General features: G+C 37.1%; 2 protein-coding genes across 3 annotated transcripts; one reads left to right on the top strand and one right to left on the bottom strand.

The window, feature by feature from the left end:
- Window positions 1–832: 832 nt before the first annotated feature.
- Window positions 833–14,327, bottom strand: LOC142530967 (uncharacterized). 2 transcript variants are annotated; one of them, XM_075636919.1, is made up of 18 exons: window positions 13,456–14,327; window positions 13,296–13,382; window positions 13,013–13,217; window positions 12,812–12,920; window positions 4,336–4,464; window positions 4,137–4,218; window positions 3,921–3,980; window positions 3,672–3,724; window positions 3,249–3,415; window positions 2,759–2,969; window positions 2,456–2,513; window positions 2,302–2,358; window positions 1,961–2,206; window positions 1,784–1,851; window positions 1,644–1,700; window positions 1,474–1,567; window positions 1,246–1,386; window positions 833–1,157 (listed from the first exon to the last, which is right to left on the bottom strand). In XM_075636919.1, the coding sequence occupies exons 1-18, from the start codon at window positions 13,996–13,998 to the stop codon at window positions 1,074–1,076; spliced, it is 2,451 nt and encodes an 816-aa protein (XP_075493034.1). In that variant the 5' UTR covers window positions 13,999–14,327; the 3' UTR covers window positions 833–1,073. The 2 variants fall into 2 exon arrangements, with proteins under 2 accessions (XP_075493034.1, XP_075493035.1); XM_075636920.1 differs by having other exon boundaries at window positions 834–1,157; window positions 4,336–4,455; window positions 13,456–14,326.
- Window positions 8,853–11,132, top strand: LOC142531691 (uncharacterized; the record flags this gene model as incomplete). The annotated part of the gene is made up of 2 exons (XM_075637920.1): window positions 8,853–9,579; window positions 9,707–11,132. Coding segments are annotated over 2 exons (1,566 nt in total), but the record flags the coding sequence as incomplete, so codon positions are not given.
- Window positions 14,328–18,697: the final 4,370 nt, after the last annotated feature.

Below are 18,697 nucleotides of genomic sequence, written 5' to 3'. Positions count from 1 at the left end.
ATGATGTGTTGAGTCTTTAGACTCACTAGGTGTGATTGATGCAGATGAGTTTGATGGAGGTCTTGATGGTTGACTTTGCTAGACTGAAGATGTACATAACCCGAGGACCGACGCTAGTTTTCCGCACTAATTATGATTTATGATTTTAAGTTATGTTAAAGATATTTTATGACTTTTATTTATGTTTATGAGTGATTTTTGAGAGGTGATAGTATCGGCTATACCTTTCAAACTAGCCTAACTGGTACCAACGCATTAAGAATCTAGGTATTTAAGTCTGAAGGTCCTGGGTTCAAGTGTTGGGAGAGGCGAAAGAAACCACTTTCCAGGGGTGTGATATTCTATGAGTGACGGTGCGCCCATGTTGGACCATCCTAACGACCCATGACCAGTAGTGGTGTGTGGATATGGGCCGAGGCCCATGTTGATTCAGCCTAATGGCCTATGATCGTTACAAAAAAAAAGGAGTATTTTTTTGTAACGACGATGAACTATCTCGATCTTGGGCTCTCTCGGAGGCCTTGTCCCATCTTGGGTTCCCACTGGGGCCTTTTTCCTCACGGGCTTTCTCACGCATCATTACTCATAGCACTTCTCCAGCCCAGGCACGGGAGCTTTTACCTTCCCAGGATTCGAACCTAAGACCTCCTGGACTTCGAATCCTGGGAAAGTAAAAGCTCCGGTGCTTGGGCTGGAGAAATTCTATTAGTAATGACGCATGGGAAAGCCTGTGAGGGAAAATGTCCCAGTGGGAACCCAAGATGGGACAAGGCTTCCGTAGGAGTCCAAGATCGAGATAGCTCATGGTCGTTACAATCAATGTGTATATTTTACATTGATATATAATATTCTTAAATTTTTTTCCTTCAATCTGTAACTCTGAAGCCAAAAATGCACAAAAACATATTTGAAAAAGGAAAAACATATTAACATATAATACAACAATTCACAAAATTTTGCTGAAGCATGTACAATTGAATATGCCCTTTTCTTGCACAAAATTTGCATGCCAACCAAACAAAAGCTGGGTTTGGGAAGGAAAAAATGGAACAAAAAAGGTTGATACGCCAACACTAAGATGGCTGAGAGAGAGATTTATGTAAAACAGATGTCCCTTGAAATATCAACAGTTGGTAGTTCTTTGTGTATTGATCTAGCTGCAAAGGCGAAAAAATAAATTCAATATGCGCATTAAAGAAAATTTGATCCTTGAGATTAATATACGAGACAAGGGCATAAAAGTACCTGTTCTTCACCAAGTTTTTTGAACCCAAATCTCTCTTTCCATAGTGATTCAGCTTCATCAGCAGCTGGTAGCACCAAGTTTTTCACGTTGAGAGATTTGAGCGTTGTTTCAATACAAAAGAAGAGTGACGGAAAATATCCCTGTAAAAGAAGCAAATCACGAAATATTTAGCTTTGGATTCGACTTCTGGGAAACCTTGACGTAACTTCAATACCGAGTAAACTTACCTTCCCTTGCGAGTCACTGTGTGTAGCAACTAGGGGAAGCTCCGCAACTTCTTGCCCAAAAACCCGAAAAGTCGCGGCAGAAACCACCTCCGAGCTATAGAAACAGAATCAGAATAGAGAGTAAATCGAAAGAATCATTCATATGCTAAAAATATCAGAATAATCCTTACTTGACAATCAATATGGCACAATACACGCCACCAAGATCCTGGTCTTTGAACTGCCTCCTGTCACAATCGTCAGCAATTATTTTCATTAGCTAAAATAACAAAACAAGGCACATATGCAAATATATTGTATACTAGTTTACCCATAAACCAAGTCAGGAATAAGATCACGAGGACCAGTGCTAGAATCAGCGATAGGATCGAATCGGTCCTGCAATAATTTTTATAAATTAAATTTTAAAATGTATTTTTCGCATATAATCGAATAATCATAAATTATTCGTCTCTTGAGGTGAAAGTGGTATCTGGCAGGTACTAACGTGAAAAATATTGACTGCACCCGAAAGCCATGCCCTGGTGTGTTCGGATGCTGTTTTCCCACTCAGAAGTCTCCATTTTATGTCGAGATTGGAGGAATTTCCCAAACCTTTTTCCTCATATTTCTTCTTCACAATGTCAAGGACAGGTTGTGGAAGCATCTGCTCTCCATCTGAAATCAACTTCTGGAGAGTGGCTTTTGTGGTTAGGCATTCATTGCAGCAAAACCATTCATTCTCCGGCAATTCCTGATGGTCGAGATTATTCTCAAAGGAATGCAATAAGTGGATTTATTGTATCTGAAAAGTGAGGAATGATAAGCATTGTTACAGTATCAACTAACCTTCAAGTCAGCAATCTTGTTCTCCCTCAGACAACCCACGTGATATTCTTTTTCACACTAAAAAATAACGATCAGAATGTTTGTCAAATTAGAAACCAGTAGTATTTTCCTTTAATTTAGAAATCTGCTTCGGTTTATAAGAAGAGCCTATAACCTGATCACAAATAATCACCGTGGAGTCATTAAATTCCACTGCACTAAAATCATGATCCCTGCAAGAATTGAAACTCAAATCAGTGATAGAATAATCCAAGGAAATTTACAGTAAAGGAGATGCCAATTCTTATATCAAGAATTTATCAGAAGTGTACTGATTTCACCCTAAAAATGATTCTGCACACCACTTGCACAATTCGTTTGCTTGCATAAAATGGGGAAAAAGAGTAAAGTAGAGCTGAACAGCTCCAATATCATGTAGTAATAATTTATAACATACAAGGAAGAACCGGAACACAACCTGCAAAGTGCACATCCACCAACATCAGCTTCAAGTATTCCAACAATTCGAATGCAGCGCTGTTTTATTTCTTCCAAAGGATCAACACCAGCCACTCTTCCAGCTGCAATTGCGTTTGCATTGAGCTTAGCGACCTTTGCCTTTTGGAACATGTTCTCGCAGTATTTGCAATACCATTTTCCTTGTGGAATACTTGAAAGTGGAACACATTCTGCAGTAAAACCAGTGAGTTATGTGAGGTACGTATAGGTGCAGAAATGATGAGAAAGACTGTCCATACACATGCTGATATCCAGCTTAAACCGGAAAAAGAGACGCAAGGGTCTAAATTGAGTTTTGCAGTCTTTCTTATGCAACAATAATAATATGTTGCATGGCATGAATCTTTCGAATCACAGCATGTTTGAATAATAAATTAAATACATAAAATCCATCATTAAAGTTTGCAAATAGCACAACCATGATAGAGCAAAAAAGAAAGTGCACTAACCAGGGTGGAAAGCTCGTGGGCAGTTGTCACAGCACAACAGCTTGCCCCCCTCCTTACATATAGAGCACAGATCATCATTTCCCTTGGAAGATGATTTACGGAGGGTAGACAGTCCAAGGGATATCTCGTGCAGTGACACACCATCAGACGTGAATATGTTATCATAACTGGCAAGCAAAAAAAAATTGGTTAAAAAAAAAGAATTATAAATACATTCAGAAAGCTTAAATAAAAATGCTCCGATGTGGTCATATAGATTCTACCATGTTTATATGGCAAAATTATACTTGCTAAAATAAGAACAGAATCCGGCAAACATCTCGAACCAATATAAAAATAATGTGATTAATGAGCATATGTTTAATAAAAGACGATGAAATTTGAAAGCAAATCATGAAAAGAAGGGACCCAAAAAACACTCACGGCTTTCGGCGGGAAGCAAAACCAGCATGAGCCTCAAACTGTGAAGGGCTCACCTATGAATAAAAAATGGATGTCATCAAAGACGAGTATTTTACAGGAATGTCAGAGTAAATAATATAAGAAGCAACTATCATAATAATATGCAGGTGTGCAATGATTATGCAATACTGGCGTACATTATATACAATGTAAGGGCACTATTGAACACATAATCATAGATAATACATAAAGATTATGGTATGACATTACCATTTTTTTGCAGCAGAAGCAGAAAATACCGCCTTTTACTTTATAGCCCTCCAGCCTTTTCTGCTCAATAAAAATAACTAAATAAAGGTGAAATTCTTTTTTGTGAAGAAACCTTTACCATCATCGCCAAAAATATTCTGAATGCATCTATAAGCAATTTTAAGAATTTATTTTAAGCAGGAGTGATGTGAATAAAGTTTTTTTTATCGCATTTACCTCTCCTTGAACAATATATGACAAATTTGTGCCATCCTCAAGCACATTATCCGCGAATACCACCTTATGCATTCCCAAATCTCTGCAAATTGGAACAAAAAAAAATCAGGGCTACGACACAAAATTTTATGGAAAAGAACACATTTAGCAGAGACTCTAACTATATTATGTATCTCAAGTACAACAGATAAGTACTTACTTCCGTGTCAACTTCTGAGTTTTTGATCGTGACTGACTTCTAGAAGGCATGTGAGTACTTCTGGAAACTTCAAGCTGACTACATGAGGCCACTGGAGATGAAACACCAGATAATGGATCCCTGAAATGTCTCAACAAGTTAACACCGTCAATAAATACAAACCATAATGTTTATTAAGAAACAAAGAAAACTAGATGCAATAAGGTAAACTGATAGAAATTGTAGTGCCCAAAAACCAGTACACGTAAACCCAGTGCATATCTCAAGTTTTAGCTTTCAGACGAATGTTCGATGTCGGACTGGGAAAGGAGACCGGAGACGTTTGAGGTGTAAAATTTAAAGTTATATTTTTATTTTAAGCCGAGAATTTGGTATTTTAATTGAATTACGAATTTTAGCATTTTAGGGCTAAATTAATTTATTGAATGAAATAGAAGCATGCTAAGCATTAAACTAGCAAATTTCGAAAAATAAGGAATTTAAATACTTCCACTCGAAATACAATATTTTAAAATTTATTTTTATGATTTAATTAATTAAATTAGCTAGTATTTAATTATGGGTAGAATTTAGGATTTTTAGGATTCTTAAATATACAAATGGTAGAAAGTTGGAGGGCTTAATTATTAATTAAAAACCTGATTAAGTAACTTAAACACCTAATAAACATTCTAAGCAATATATAAAAGAGTCCTAACCCTAGAATATAACACATCTCACGCCCCTCACATAGAACACACACAAACTCACACTAACACACACCAAAACACACACTTGGCCGAAATTCTTCAAGGCTAGGGCTTGGATTTTTTTCGGTTTCCTACTAGCAGCAACCTTGGGCGATCATCACACTATGTTACCTGAATAATTTAACCATTTTTTAAGCCCTAAATCGCAGCAAACGGTCTCCGTTCTTCCTCGCGTTCGTTATCGATATTTCGTGCTTTTTTGAAGCAAAGGCACGTCTAAACTTTTCTTATATGCATCGATCATGTTATATATTGTATTTTGATACAAACTATGTATAAAAACACATGGGTTTGATTATATGCATGCTAGAACGTTATTAAAATCGTCTCGATATAATATGCATGAACTCCTTCGTTTTCTCGAGTTTTTAATCGCCATCTTCGTTGGACTGATCCTATGGCTTGCTGCTACATATGGTCACGTTATGGGATGTGTTTAGGTGTCATTAGATGGTCCGGGATGTGCCGATAGGCCGCTGATGCAGTAGGAGTCGAAGGAAGCTACACGCGTGCATAAGGGTGGTCGCGGATGTGGAAGGGGTCGGGTTCAGTGTAGACTGGACCAGGGCTCGTGGCTAGGGTCTAGGCGGGATCTTAGGGTCCCGGGGTAGCCTGGTATGGGTTGGTTAGGATCTGGTTGGATAGAATAGCTGCTGGAGTTGGAATCGCACCATGCACGCATGAAGGTGGTGCGCGACTTAGGGAGGTTGGGGTGGTTTAAGGGGTTGTGCGTGTGTATGGGCTGGAACGGGCTAGACCAGAGTCTTTAGTTATGTCTAAGGGTCGAGTCTAGGGCCTGGTTCAAGTTAGAATCGATAGGAAGTCGTACGGAACGCATAGGTGTCATAGCGTCGCTCTTTGGGGCAGCTTGTGTCTTTATGGTTCGTTGTGCATGGTTCAGGGTTCGGGCATGGTCCATGGCTGGTTTAGGGCCTTGGGCAGTAGATGAGGATTTATTTTACATGTGAGTCGAGTCCCGAGTCGATTGATACGTCATAAATGGTTTTATTTAATTCGGGAGTTGTATGCGTCTGAATGCACTTTCTGGGGCTGTTTTGGGTTATTAATTTAAGTTGTGATTGCAGCAGGTCTGGGGACGATCCAACGAAGTTCACGATGTTCATAAGTATGTATGACGTGCAAAATAATCATTTTTAAGGTATGCAATTTATCTTGTGACCAAATTATGTTACGGGTTTGGAATCCGGAGAACGTGTCCGGGGACCTCTCCAACCTCTTCGGAGGAATAATGTAATGTTAGGGAGTCGACATCCAGTCCAAAGGCTGTGGTGATACCTACCGGCCCAGTATTGTGGTTAGTTTGATCAAAAGATTTGTGTTATAGGCCACTTACATTGAACAGAACTCTACGCAAAATGATTTACGATTACAATTACTATGACGAGCACGAAAATATGATTTTTATGAAAATGTTTATGCAGGAAAGTCGAGTGATATATATTTATGCTTATATTATGATATGTACGAGCTATGTTTAAATTGCATGGATTTTTATTATGTATTATTTTTTATTTACGGTTTATGCATGCTGAGTCAATAGACTCACTAGACTTGATCAATGCAGACGATATAGATGAGGAGGCCGGAGGTGGTGACCTGTGAGCAAGCTCGGGCCAGTGGCAGTCAAGGTTGTAAATGGCGGGAGGCGGTGGCGGGGGGGTCAATGACCGCCTACCGCCTGGGCTACCGCCTCGACCACCCAGGCGGTGCCTAGGAGGTTGAATTTTTTTAAGTAATTTTTTTATAGATAATCATATATAATCATGCAATATAATCACAAATAGTCATCATTTTTTATGTAAAATATGCAATTAAATAATGTTTAAGCACAAAGAAACTTCATACAATAGAATATCATCTAGATAATGTGCAATTAATAAAGATTCATCATCATATTAATGCTATTATACTAACAAAGGATAATTATTTTACCAAAAAACTAAGTTTAAATTTCGAAGTTTCAATCAATTATCCATCATTAGAACAAGTAGTCTCTCAATCTTTTTTTGTCCTCATATGATGCTTTAGGACATGCTTCAACTTGTCATACAATACCCGCAATATGATGATTCATCCTATAAACTTCTCTTTTAATAAGCCTCTTACACAACTTGCATGTGATCCAATCCCTTTTCTCATTATTATACAACACCCTATATTCCCAAACAATATCATTAGACTTTAGCTTAAGTTCCAACTCCAGTTGTTTATCTTTTTCCACCATTAATCTTCAACAATAAATCAATAATAAATTAATAATAGGAAAAAATTTTTGAAATCACAAAATCTGAAATATTATAAAAAAAGTATGATAAATAATAAATATGCAATGCTAACCTAAACATAGTTATGAAAGGCGAGCGCCTGGCTGCGCCTGTCGCGCACCTGTTGCGCCTGGGCAACGCCTGGGCAACGCCTAGGCACAGCCAGGCGCACCTGTTGCGCCTGGGCTATTACCCAGGCGCTGGACATTAAACAAGCGCGCGCCTGAGCGCGCCTCGGCTCAGGGCGCTTGTGCGCTTTTGTATAATATGATTAGATTCAATATATATAACATTATAACTCAAGCCCAATAAAATTAACAAAAGCCCTGTATAATATTTTATAAAGCCCTACAATCTGCATGTTCCGGTTTGTGAAAGTTTTTCTGTGTATGCGCTGCGGCCTCTCTACGTCTCACTCTCAAACTCTGTTTCTGTTCGTCACTTCGTCACACTCTGTTCTAGTGTGCTTCATCTATCTGTGCTAGTTTGCTACTTCAGGTATGCTCTCTCTCTTCCTTTCCCCCTATCTCTTGCTCGTTATTAGTTGTTCTTGATTCCGCTTCCATCTCAGATTCTCAATATTTTTTGCTTCAAGTAGATGACTTGTTTGAGTTTTGAACTATTATTATTATTTGATAAATCGTTTCTAATCAATCACATCACCCCTGTTTAATTTTCATATTCCCCTATCTTTTAGTATTGGAAGGTTTCTGATTAAACAGTGGTAATCACTAATCATGTATTCATGTTATGCACCAAACCTTCAAAAACGTGCATCACATATTATCTCCATTACTTTTGTTAAAACTTGGGCTATTTTACGCTATTATGAATCTATGATTATGAATAAAATGGTTGATCATTATAAACTTTAAAGAATTTGTCCAACTGGCAAAACGCAATCTTTCCTGATTGCAAAAATAACACCACTCATGTGATGCCATCTTAACAAAGAAATGTCCGCTGAAAATTGTGGAACAGAAATGTTCGCTGCAATTGCTGAAAATTGTGGAAAAGAAAATTGTGAAAAAGAATTATTGTCTTTGCTGTTGATGTGATTAGAAAAATAAAACCACTCATGTAATTCCTGTGACTTGTGAGTTGCTTGATGTCTTACTATTGCTGTGATTAGGAAAAGAATTCTTGTCTTTATATTTTATACTTAGTATTTATATATTTAATTTTGTATTTCAAGCTCAACAACTTACTGCAAAATTCTTGAATGAAACCTCTTTTTTACAGATAAAAATGTCAAATTCTGAATCACAAGCCCTTCGAAAAGATCCAGCATGAACACTAGAAGACCCAAAAAATACCAATAAAGTGAAGTGCAATTTTTGTGGGAAAACAACTAATGGTGGGATTTATTGACATAAACAACATCTTGTCGGAGGCAATAGGAATACGAAAACTTGCTCAAAATGTCCAGAGCACGTGAAAGAAGAAATTAGTTCTTATATGTCGAAAAAAAAACTGAAAATCAATTGATGCGATCCGTCACTTTGATGAAGTTGCAGAACAAGAAGAATATTTGGATTTGGAAGTTGAAGAAGATGTACCGGCAAAAGGGAAACGACCTAAATCAGTTTCATTTGGTCAGCGTTCTAATCTTGCACCTGATTTTCCTGGGAAGAAACTAAAACAAGCTGGTCCAATAGATTTATACTTCCGACAAGATGTTGATGAGACTGTATCTCAAGGAAAGAAAAAAGATGCAAAAACAGCAAAGTTTTATGATGAAAATAAGAAAAAACTGAGGGAGAATGCAGTGCAAAAGTTCGCTAGATGGATGTATGATGCAGGTATTCCTTTTAACGCCGTGAATTTTGATAGTTTTAAACCATTTATTGAAGCTGTTGGACAATTTGGTTGTGGAATGAAGCCCCCTACTTATTATGAAGTTAGAGTTACATGCTTAAAAAAGGAGTTGGAACATACAAAATTGATATTGAAAGAATACACGGATGACCATGTTAAATATGGATGCACTTTGATGGCAGATGGGTGGACTGATAGAAAAAATTGGACATTGATTAATTTTTTGGTAAATGGTCCTAGAGGGACTGTGTTTATAGAATCAGTGGATGGGTCGAGCTATTCTCACACGGGAGCGAAATTATTTGATTTGTTCGACAAATATGTGCAACAAATTGGGGCAAAGAATGTGGTTCAAATTGTTACTGATAGTGCAAGCGCAAATGTTTTAGCTGGTATGGTTTTAACTTTTGAATTTTCATATTAGTTATATCACTTTATATAAAATTATTATACTATTTAGATTAAAGTTCTAAATTCTAATGTGTAATTTGTATATTGTATTTAAATTTTAATGAACAGGACGTCATTTGGAAGCACAATATCCTCATTTATATTGGTCTCCATGCGCTGCTCACTGTTTAGATTTGATGCTTGAAGATTTCGTTAAGCTTCCTCACATGAAGAAGGTATATGAAAGGGCAATGATGGTTAATGGATATATATATAACAGGCCCCAAGTTTTAAACATGATGAGAGAATTCACAAGACAGAAAGATATGGCTAGAGCAGGAAAAACTCGCTTTGCTACTGCTTTTTTGACTTTAAAGCGTTTTCAAAATCACAAGGCAAGTTTGAGAAAAATGTTTATATCTGAGAAATGGACCACTAGTAGATTTGCAAAGGAGGCACAGGGTAAACAGGCAACAGAGGTTATACTAATGCCTTCATTTTGGAATGCGGTCGTTTATGCAGTTAAAGTGGGTGGTCCTGTTGTGAAAGTTCTTCGATTGGTTGATGGGGGAAAAAAACCTCCAATGGGCTATATTTATGAGGCAATGGATCGAGCTAAAGAAGCTATTGCTGCCTCATTTGATCACAAAGAGGATAAATATAAAGATATTTTTGCTATAATTGATCATAGGTGGACGATACAACTCCATCGACCTTTACATGCTGCTGGGCATTTCTTAAACCCGGAGTTCTTCTATTCGGATTCTAATATAGAAAATGATAATGAAGTAGTAATGGGTTTGTATAAATGTATCGCTAGAATGTGTGAAACCGAGGAGCTACAGGATAAGATCATGGACCAATTGCCATTGTACAAAAAGGCCGAAGGACTTCTTGGGATGCCCATGGCAGTCACACAAAGAAACAAAAAATCACCAGGTAATCAATATTTTATTTTTATTATATGATAATTGATATGTAGTTTTAATGTTCAATTTTTTATTTTGTTTCAAAATAACCAGCGGAATGGTGGTTGGCTTATGGGTGTTCGACACCCGAATTGCAAGTGTTCGCGGTGAAAGTTCTAAGCCTCACTTGTAGCTCATATGCTTGTGAACGAAATTGGAGTGTGTTTGAACATGTGAGTACTAAGTATTAGTATTTAATGAAATATTAAATAAATTTATTATTTTAAAGCTAAAATTAATTTGTATCAAATATGTGCAGCTTCATTCCAAAAGAAGAAACAGATTGGAGCAAAAAAAATTGAATGATTTGGTTTATATCAAGTATAATAGGGCTTTGAGGCGCCGATATGATATGCGTGATACGATTGATCCTATTTCTTTGGCCGATATAGATGATAGTAACGAATGGTTGATGGGGGAACTACATTATAATAGTGGTGACGAAAATGATCTCGTGTTTGATGACAGTTTGACTTGGGGTGAAGTTGGACGAGCTTCTGGGGTTGATGAAGATGCCTACAATTTTAGATCTCGAGGTCCATCCTCTACAAAAGAAACAGCGGCTAGTACTAGTACATTAAATACGTATAAAAGAAGATCCGCTATCCATCGTTATTATAACAATGAAGAGGATGAAGAAAACGACGAGGAATCAGAAGGATACAAATCTGGAGCTTCAGCTTCTGGAGATGATGATGATGATACAGTTGGGGAGGATGAAGATGGATTTGATGATTTAGATTTTTGAAGTTTTTTCCTTAATATACTATGATGCACTTACGACTTAATAATGAATTTTAGATGATTGGAGTTTGTTTTTTGTTATGATTCATGCTACATTATCTGTTAATTGATTTTTATTTATATTATTTTTTATTTTTGTGAATAAGTATTTAATTTAAATAGTATAAAATACTTTATATATGTTGAATTTTAAAATTTGTGTCAAATGCGCTTTACTTCGATAAAGCGTGCGCTTCGCCTCGCGCCTCAGGCTCCAACGCACCCTAGCGCTTTAGTGCGCCTTGCGCCCCAAATAACTATGAACCTAAATATTCTGAATGCAGGCGGCGGCGGGCAGCGGGCGGCAGACTGTGTGTGGTGGTTGAGACTTGAGAGTTGAGAGTGAAAACCAAAAATAAAATAAAAAAAGTGAGGTATGCTAGGGTTTTGATATTTAAAATTAGTTGACTTTGACTATAAAATTTTTGACTAAGTTTTTAAAATTGTTGACTAGGTTTTTAAACTTGTTGACAACTTAAAAATCTTTATTGTCCGCCTGCTTGCCGCCTCGCCCGCCTAGCCCGTCTGCTCGCCGCCTCGACCCGTCTCGACCCGCCTCCCCAACGCCGTATAGCTTGGGCCGCCTAAAACACCCGCCTCACGCATAGGCGGAGCGGTCGAGGGCCGCCTACGCCTAGGCGGTGCCTAGGCGGCCGCCTCGATCGCCATTTAGAACACTACTGGCAGTGCAACCTCGAGGACCTTGTAGTTTACGGGATTTTAATATGCACATTTTAAAACTATTTACTATGACTTTATTGCATTGGTTTTAGTGACTAGTAAGTTGAGACTTTTCACATTATGTTGGATTTTTCAAATTATGGTGGATGTTTTAACTTGGGATTTTTATGGTTGTGGTATTTAAAATGATGGAGTTTTAATGTTAACTTTATTTTTAGTATAAGTGGTGAACGTTTTCTTATTTTATTGGTTATGGTTATAAAAAATTATTTAATAAGAAAATTTCAAATGTTTCCGCAAATATCAAAGTATTAGTATTTTAACACACAGTTCATCACATAAATAAACTTTTGCATCATAAATGAAACTTGAGTAAATGTTAAACTATGTGCTTTCCACTTATAAGGTTCAATCTATTCCAAGAAACTCTAATAGACTACAGTATCTATTTCTTTGCAAGCCAAAAGGGGAAGACCGTAGAACATGGACAAAAGATTTACACAAACTATTTTATCAACTATGCAGTAAACATCCCCATTAAATATCAACTTTTGATAAGTGAAAAGGTTTTACCCAAAACATAATGATAAATCTCAGTAGTCTTAAATATTATGCTTATAATTTCAAGTGGCACATTCAATTGGCTGTCACGTAAAGTTTGTGGTCCAAATTTCTGCAGGCCAGGCAACGTCGTCATACCGTGCACAAGACGTGCAATGCTTGAGCATTGCTGGCATGCATAGGAAAAAACAGCACAGGAACACAAAAACATTGATTAATCTTCTAAGCTAACTAACATTACCTATACATAGCCTCACTCGTCTGTGTAGGACATGAATCAGATTCCTTCGGCCCAACACATGCACCACAAAGAACCATTGAATTCTTGCCGCTGATACCATGAATCAATCCTAAAATCATGATTAAAAAAAGGACCTAGTCATATACTGAACCATGAATCACGCACAATTCATGAAATTTCCAAGTCATCATAGAGAATTACCTTTGCATTTGAGACAAGAAGCAGGCGGTCTCAAATCTGCATGGCCAATGAAATTCCTGATCACCACTTCCAGCGAATCTGAATGTTCAACTTTGCATGCATTCAGTACATCCCGGAGATTCTTCCCATTCTCCAAATAGATATACTCGGGTGGACGTTTATTTCCACTCCCGGCATGCAATTCAAATTGATTGGGAGTCACAACCTACATTAACAATACACAACAGTTGGCCTAATATAACTAGTCAAATCAGTTAAAAACTTGTGACTTCAGAGCCCTTACCTTTTCTCCCTTGCATTCTTCACAAGAACACAGTATTCCAGTACCCCTAACAAACCCTCGAAGTACAGAATCGGGCTGCTCCCGTGCCTAAATAAAAGCATTAGTGAATACCCAATTACGTGACAAAACTCGAACAGGAACTGTTTGCCAAATAATTTACCTTCGAACCACGAATATAACAAACCGGCAGGCCCTCAAACAACCCGGTTTCAAGAAGATCCCTCAGCTTCGTCGGGACCTTCTTCGACTTCGATAGATGGGAGGTCGAAGTCCCAGTACCACCACTCAGTACAGGTCCTGCTCCTGATTCGGTGCAGAAAGGTTGCACACTGCGTTCCTTCGAATCAGGCAACATATCACACCCCTCATTCCTCCATTCACCAACTAGCTCGGACTCCAAACTTCTCAAGTCGCCTTCCACATCAATCCGTACATCCACCAAACCACTCTCTGCCTCATCATCCACCTTCCCCATATCTTTCCTTCCCGATTTTTCACCATCCTCCTTTTTCATTCTCTTACAACTCCCCACATTATCTTTGCCAGAACTACCAGTATTCTGGGACCTCGTCACCCTCCTTCGTGCCACCGAAAGCTCCCCACCCATCTCTGACTGCGCCTTCATCATCATCGCAAACTCCCTCTTCATCCCAGACCGGACAGAGGACACCACAACTTCACCGGCATCCATGTCCTTCGCCATTGAAACCCACAAAGTGAGCCAATATTCCAAACCAAATTAATCAAATAGACATAATATTAAACATCAAGGACACAATCATCAGAATAAAAACCTCCCCAAATAAACTAGGAAAAACAGGTGCATCCCCAATTTTTTCTCTTGATTACGAAAACGCAAAACTTGCACGGAAATCGATTGTCCCAATCAAATCAAGTAAAGCGTAAAAAATAATAAGGGAGAAGTGATTTCAGTTTTGTATTTCCTCGACACAAATTCCAAACGTCGAAGTCCGATCTTGTACGAATATATATACGTAGGGATAGGCCTGCTGAAAGGTCTCAAGAACGTAAATAATAATATGCCGATAATACCCCTCTGAGTGCTAAAAAGTATTATTATATTTTAAAACGGCCGCTCAATCTGGAATTCTTTTTCCTTTTTCTATCAAAAACCGTAAAATAATGCTATTTAGCAAACTCGTGCGATATACTGCAAAGCGGGAAAAAAAAAATTTGTACATATATATAAATGGGAAATTTGAAATTACACCATTTTTCCAAACTCAACTTTCTTCTTACTCTCTATCTCTCTAAATCTTTGTTTCAACTCCCCATTTTCCCAAAATTTTCAAAAACATCCTTAATTCTTATTATTTCGGTACATGGCATTGTTATACCTATCGAGCCTGTTTTTGAAAGCATATAGCCTCAAAACATGCAGCTACGCAAGGTTTCCGGCATATATATCATTCTCAAATAATGGATTTTTTTTATAAAAGGCCCATCATGCTTCCGAATAATAAATTGAACTATTTACCTCTTTGACCTGAATGCCGTCGGGTTATATCCACCGGGTTTTATAGACTGCTCCTCACAGTCTAACCACGCAGTCGCAACAGATGGTTCATGACGCAGATTCCTTCAACAGCACTAAGCACAACCATGTTTCGTTTCCTACCTCAGGGTGTATAGTAAAATAGTTCAATCTGAAACTAATACATGAGATGGGCAAAAGTCTTGGTTCTTTTATTCAAACATACAAAATATTATTACATAGTAACCTCCTGTAGAGGATGAGAAACTTGTTTAGCTACTAATAGTAGCTGAACTTACAGCACACAAAAACTTGAAAGAGAAAATTTTACAACTTATTTTTGAAGAAAAACGAAGAGGTTGAGTGATGTCTTCATCTTCCTTCAACCTTCTTATTTATAGAAGCCCTTTGCGGATTTGATTCACGGACTTCAACTCTTGCCATAGCTTTTCTTTATTGCCATTCAGCTGTGTTTGGCATTATCTCTTGAGTGGGTTGGGTGGTTGAATGGACCATCCACCTTTTCTTGATTTCTCCATTTCTAGATCATTAATCTAGCAATGGCCTGTTCTTTTGATTTTATCTCCTGGCATAACCAGTGGATATGCGTCTGTATTATATCAGCTGAGATCTCGCTTCATCTTCTTTTAACAGTTTGTAGAAATCTTTAGTATTTTCTAGCTGCTTTCTTATTCTCTTGATTCGTTTTTTAGAAACCTCTAAATATGTATAATAAATTTTTCTTTAGATTTCGACTTTGTTCTTGGGTATTTTTATTGGTTTCCATTTACTCTATTTATAGTTGTAATTGGGTCCAATTTTCCTTGGTCATTTAGTGGGGTGAGTCACATGCCCACTATCTTTTGTCAGGGAATTTTTTGCTTTTGTTATCCCCAAGGAAAAGTGATTAGGTTCACATGTCCACTTATTTTTGTCGAGGAATCTTAAACTTTTAGTGTCCCCGTGGAGAACGTGGTTGTGGTCATTCACCACTTGTTTCTGCCTGATGCTTTCTATCTGACCGGAGTCTGAAACCCTTGCCAAATTCTGGTTCCTTTTGATTTGGGCACTCTGGGCAGATATTCTCTGACCATCTTCCCACATGTGCCATGTTAAAGAATTTCCGACGAGTTTCTTTACTTCCCGGAAGCTTGCTATTCCACAGAAGATTTATTTTCTTTTCGAATAGATCTTCTGCAAAACTTGTGATTTTTCCTGTCATAGTATTTAACAGGAATTATCTGTTTACCGAATTATGATAAAATTTGAACGGAAACTTGACATTGTCCATCTCAGTAAGACAGACCCCATAAACCTCATGCTCTTCTGGTAGAAATATCGTCTTAGTAATTGAAGCAACAAGGGGAGTTTCTTCTCTGACGGAGGATCTTTGATAAATTTTTGAACATTTGTACCTGGCCTCCTTAACTTGATAAAATGAAAGCTTTGTGAGAGCCTTTTCCTGCTGGTTCTGGTGTTGTACTGAAAAAGTATAGCTCCAGAATATCTTCTCTGAAAAAATAATCGTTATTTGCCCAAGTTTCATGAACAGCTTCCTGGATCCATTTTGGTAGACCTGAAATATCTGGGAAGCTTGGTGATGTGGTATAAACTGAGGCAAGAGCCCCAAATTCATACCAAGCTTTAACCTCCTTTGTATATGAATTTGGTTTCATCCATACCCTAGGATATTTTACTGCAACATCAACCCTGATAGTAGCTGGGTTAATGCATACTCTGGTTTTCAATTTCTCCCAATTTTTTTGGTACACCTATAATGGAGAAATTGTAGATGATCCAGACTTAACACTTGTACTAGGGATATTTGAATCCCCTGCTCCAGGTATAGAGTCATGTACTCGAAAACTCTCCATTTAGGAAACCAATGGCTTCTCAATGCCTTGGAGGATAGGCCTTTACATTACAGACCATAACTCAGTATAAGCATGTAAACATCATGTGATTCGATCAGAGACAATTCTCTTATAAGCTTGTTGTAGTCTTCCCGGAACTTCTGCGTTTAAGACCAGCTTGTTAAACTCGTTTTGAAGCATTTCAAGATGTTCTCTCAAATGCCTCTGCATCTTGATGATGGCATCGATATCACCGCTGTCCATCTCTTGTAAAAAATCTTCAAGAATAATTTCATTAGATTTAATTATCACAATATCAAAAATATAATTCTGACATAGTGCTTGCCATCATAATAATCTGGCTTTCTCAGGTTTAGATTCAATTCTATTCCTTAAAAAATCTTTCACCTTTGTATTATCAACTTTTAAAGTGAATTTCTTTGCGAGTAAAAATAATGATCATTTTTCAAAAGCCCTTTTTACTGCATAGAATTCCTTTTCGTTGATATGTCATCTTATGGCTTCTGCATCTGAGAATAGTCCACTGCAATATCGGCATGGCTGTTCTCCTTCTGGCGTGAGCTTGGTTAAAACTCCCGCTCACCAATGATCACTGGCATCCGTATATAATACCATCTCATCTTCATCTTGAGGAATAGCCATTTTTGGAAGATTTTTACAAATCTCCTTTAGTTGACTAAGTCCATGTGTGTGTTCTTTTGTCCATATAAATTTCGCATATTTTTCAGTAATGGACTGAACACTTTTCTGTGTTTTGCTAGGTTCTTAATGAACATCCCAGCAAAATTAACAATTCCTAGAAAACTTTGAAGTTGTTTCTTTTCTTTTAGTTCGTTTGGAAAATTTTGCACCTTTCCTACTATATGTTCCTGCAAAATTATTCCAGACTCATCAATTTCTATTCCTAGAAATTCGATCTTTCTTATGGTAATGACTGCTTTCTTTTCTGATAGAACAAGTCCTTTTTTGCAAACATCAGAGAAAATTTCTAAATGTTTTATACGATCCTCCATATTTCTAGATGCAATTAACACATCGTCAATATAGACAAATATAAACTTAAAATAATCTTTAAATAAATTATTCATTTTCCATTGAAATATCTAGGGTGAATTAGCCAATCCCATTGGTAATACTTCCCAAATATAGTGTCCTTGTGGTGTAGAGAAAGATGTGAATTTCTTCCTCTCTTCCAGCATCCGAATCTGGTATAACCCAGACTTACAATCGAATTTAAGGAATATCTTTGCGTTGCATATGCAATTGATTAAATGTTCTCTGCTAGGTATAAAATACCCATCAAACTACAGAATCTTATTAATTTCTTGATAATTAATAAAAAATCTGGGTTTGTTCCTTTTATTTCACCATGATTTTTTACCAGGAATCCTGGGCTGCTGTATGGTGAAATTCCTACCTTTATCAAACCAAGGTCCAAATGTTCCTTGATTATAATATGCATATTCCTTTGATCAATTATATTCATTGGGATAGGCTTTTACCGGACAAATTCATACTCCTTGCCTTCCTTAATTTTAAGGAAAGCTTTAAGTTGATTTTTATCTCACCATACCAAGGGATCTTCATTGTAATTTTCTTTGATCCTTTTCTTGACATCTTCCAATGATACCTTAGATTCAAACTCTACCTCATTCTTATGTATAGCTATCTTAAGGCATTATATTTCTTCAAGTTGGAGCTCTTTATGTAGAACCCGTAAATCAGTTTACGTATAAGCCATGCATAATTCTAGATTTTTTAAATTTAATTGACTTCATTGCATGATTATTTTAAATGCATTTCTTTGAAGTTAATTATTTTATTATTTCAGTTCAGTAGTTTGATTTTTAGCATTTCAGTTATTTCAGTGAGGCCGGACCGGAGTTGGAGTTTTGAGATAGAATTTAAGATCCAGAAAATATTTCCAGAAGTTAATTTAGCTAGCAATTAAGTTCATTTAAGTTAGAAAAGGAGGTTTGAGGATTTAATTTAATTATTTGAGGTGATTAAGAAATGAGCTCATTTAAGTTACT

This window comes from Primulina tabacum, chromosome 17 (genome assembly GCF_025594145.1).
Source record: "Primulina tabacum isolate GXHZ01 chromosome 17, ASM2559414v2, whole genome shotgun sequence".
NCBI lineage: Eukaryota > Viridiplantae > Streptophyta > Magnoliopsida > Lamiales > Gesneriaceae > Primulina > Primulina tabacum.
This window is presented reverse-complemented; position numbering and strand designations above follow the sequence as displayed.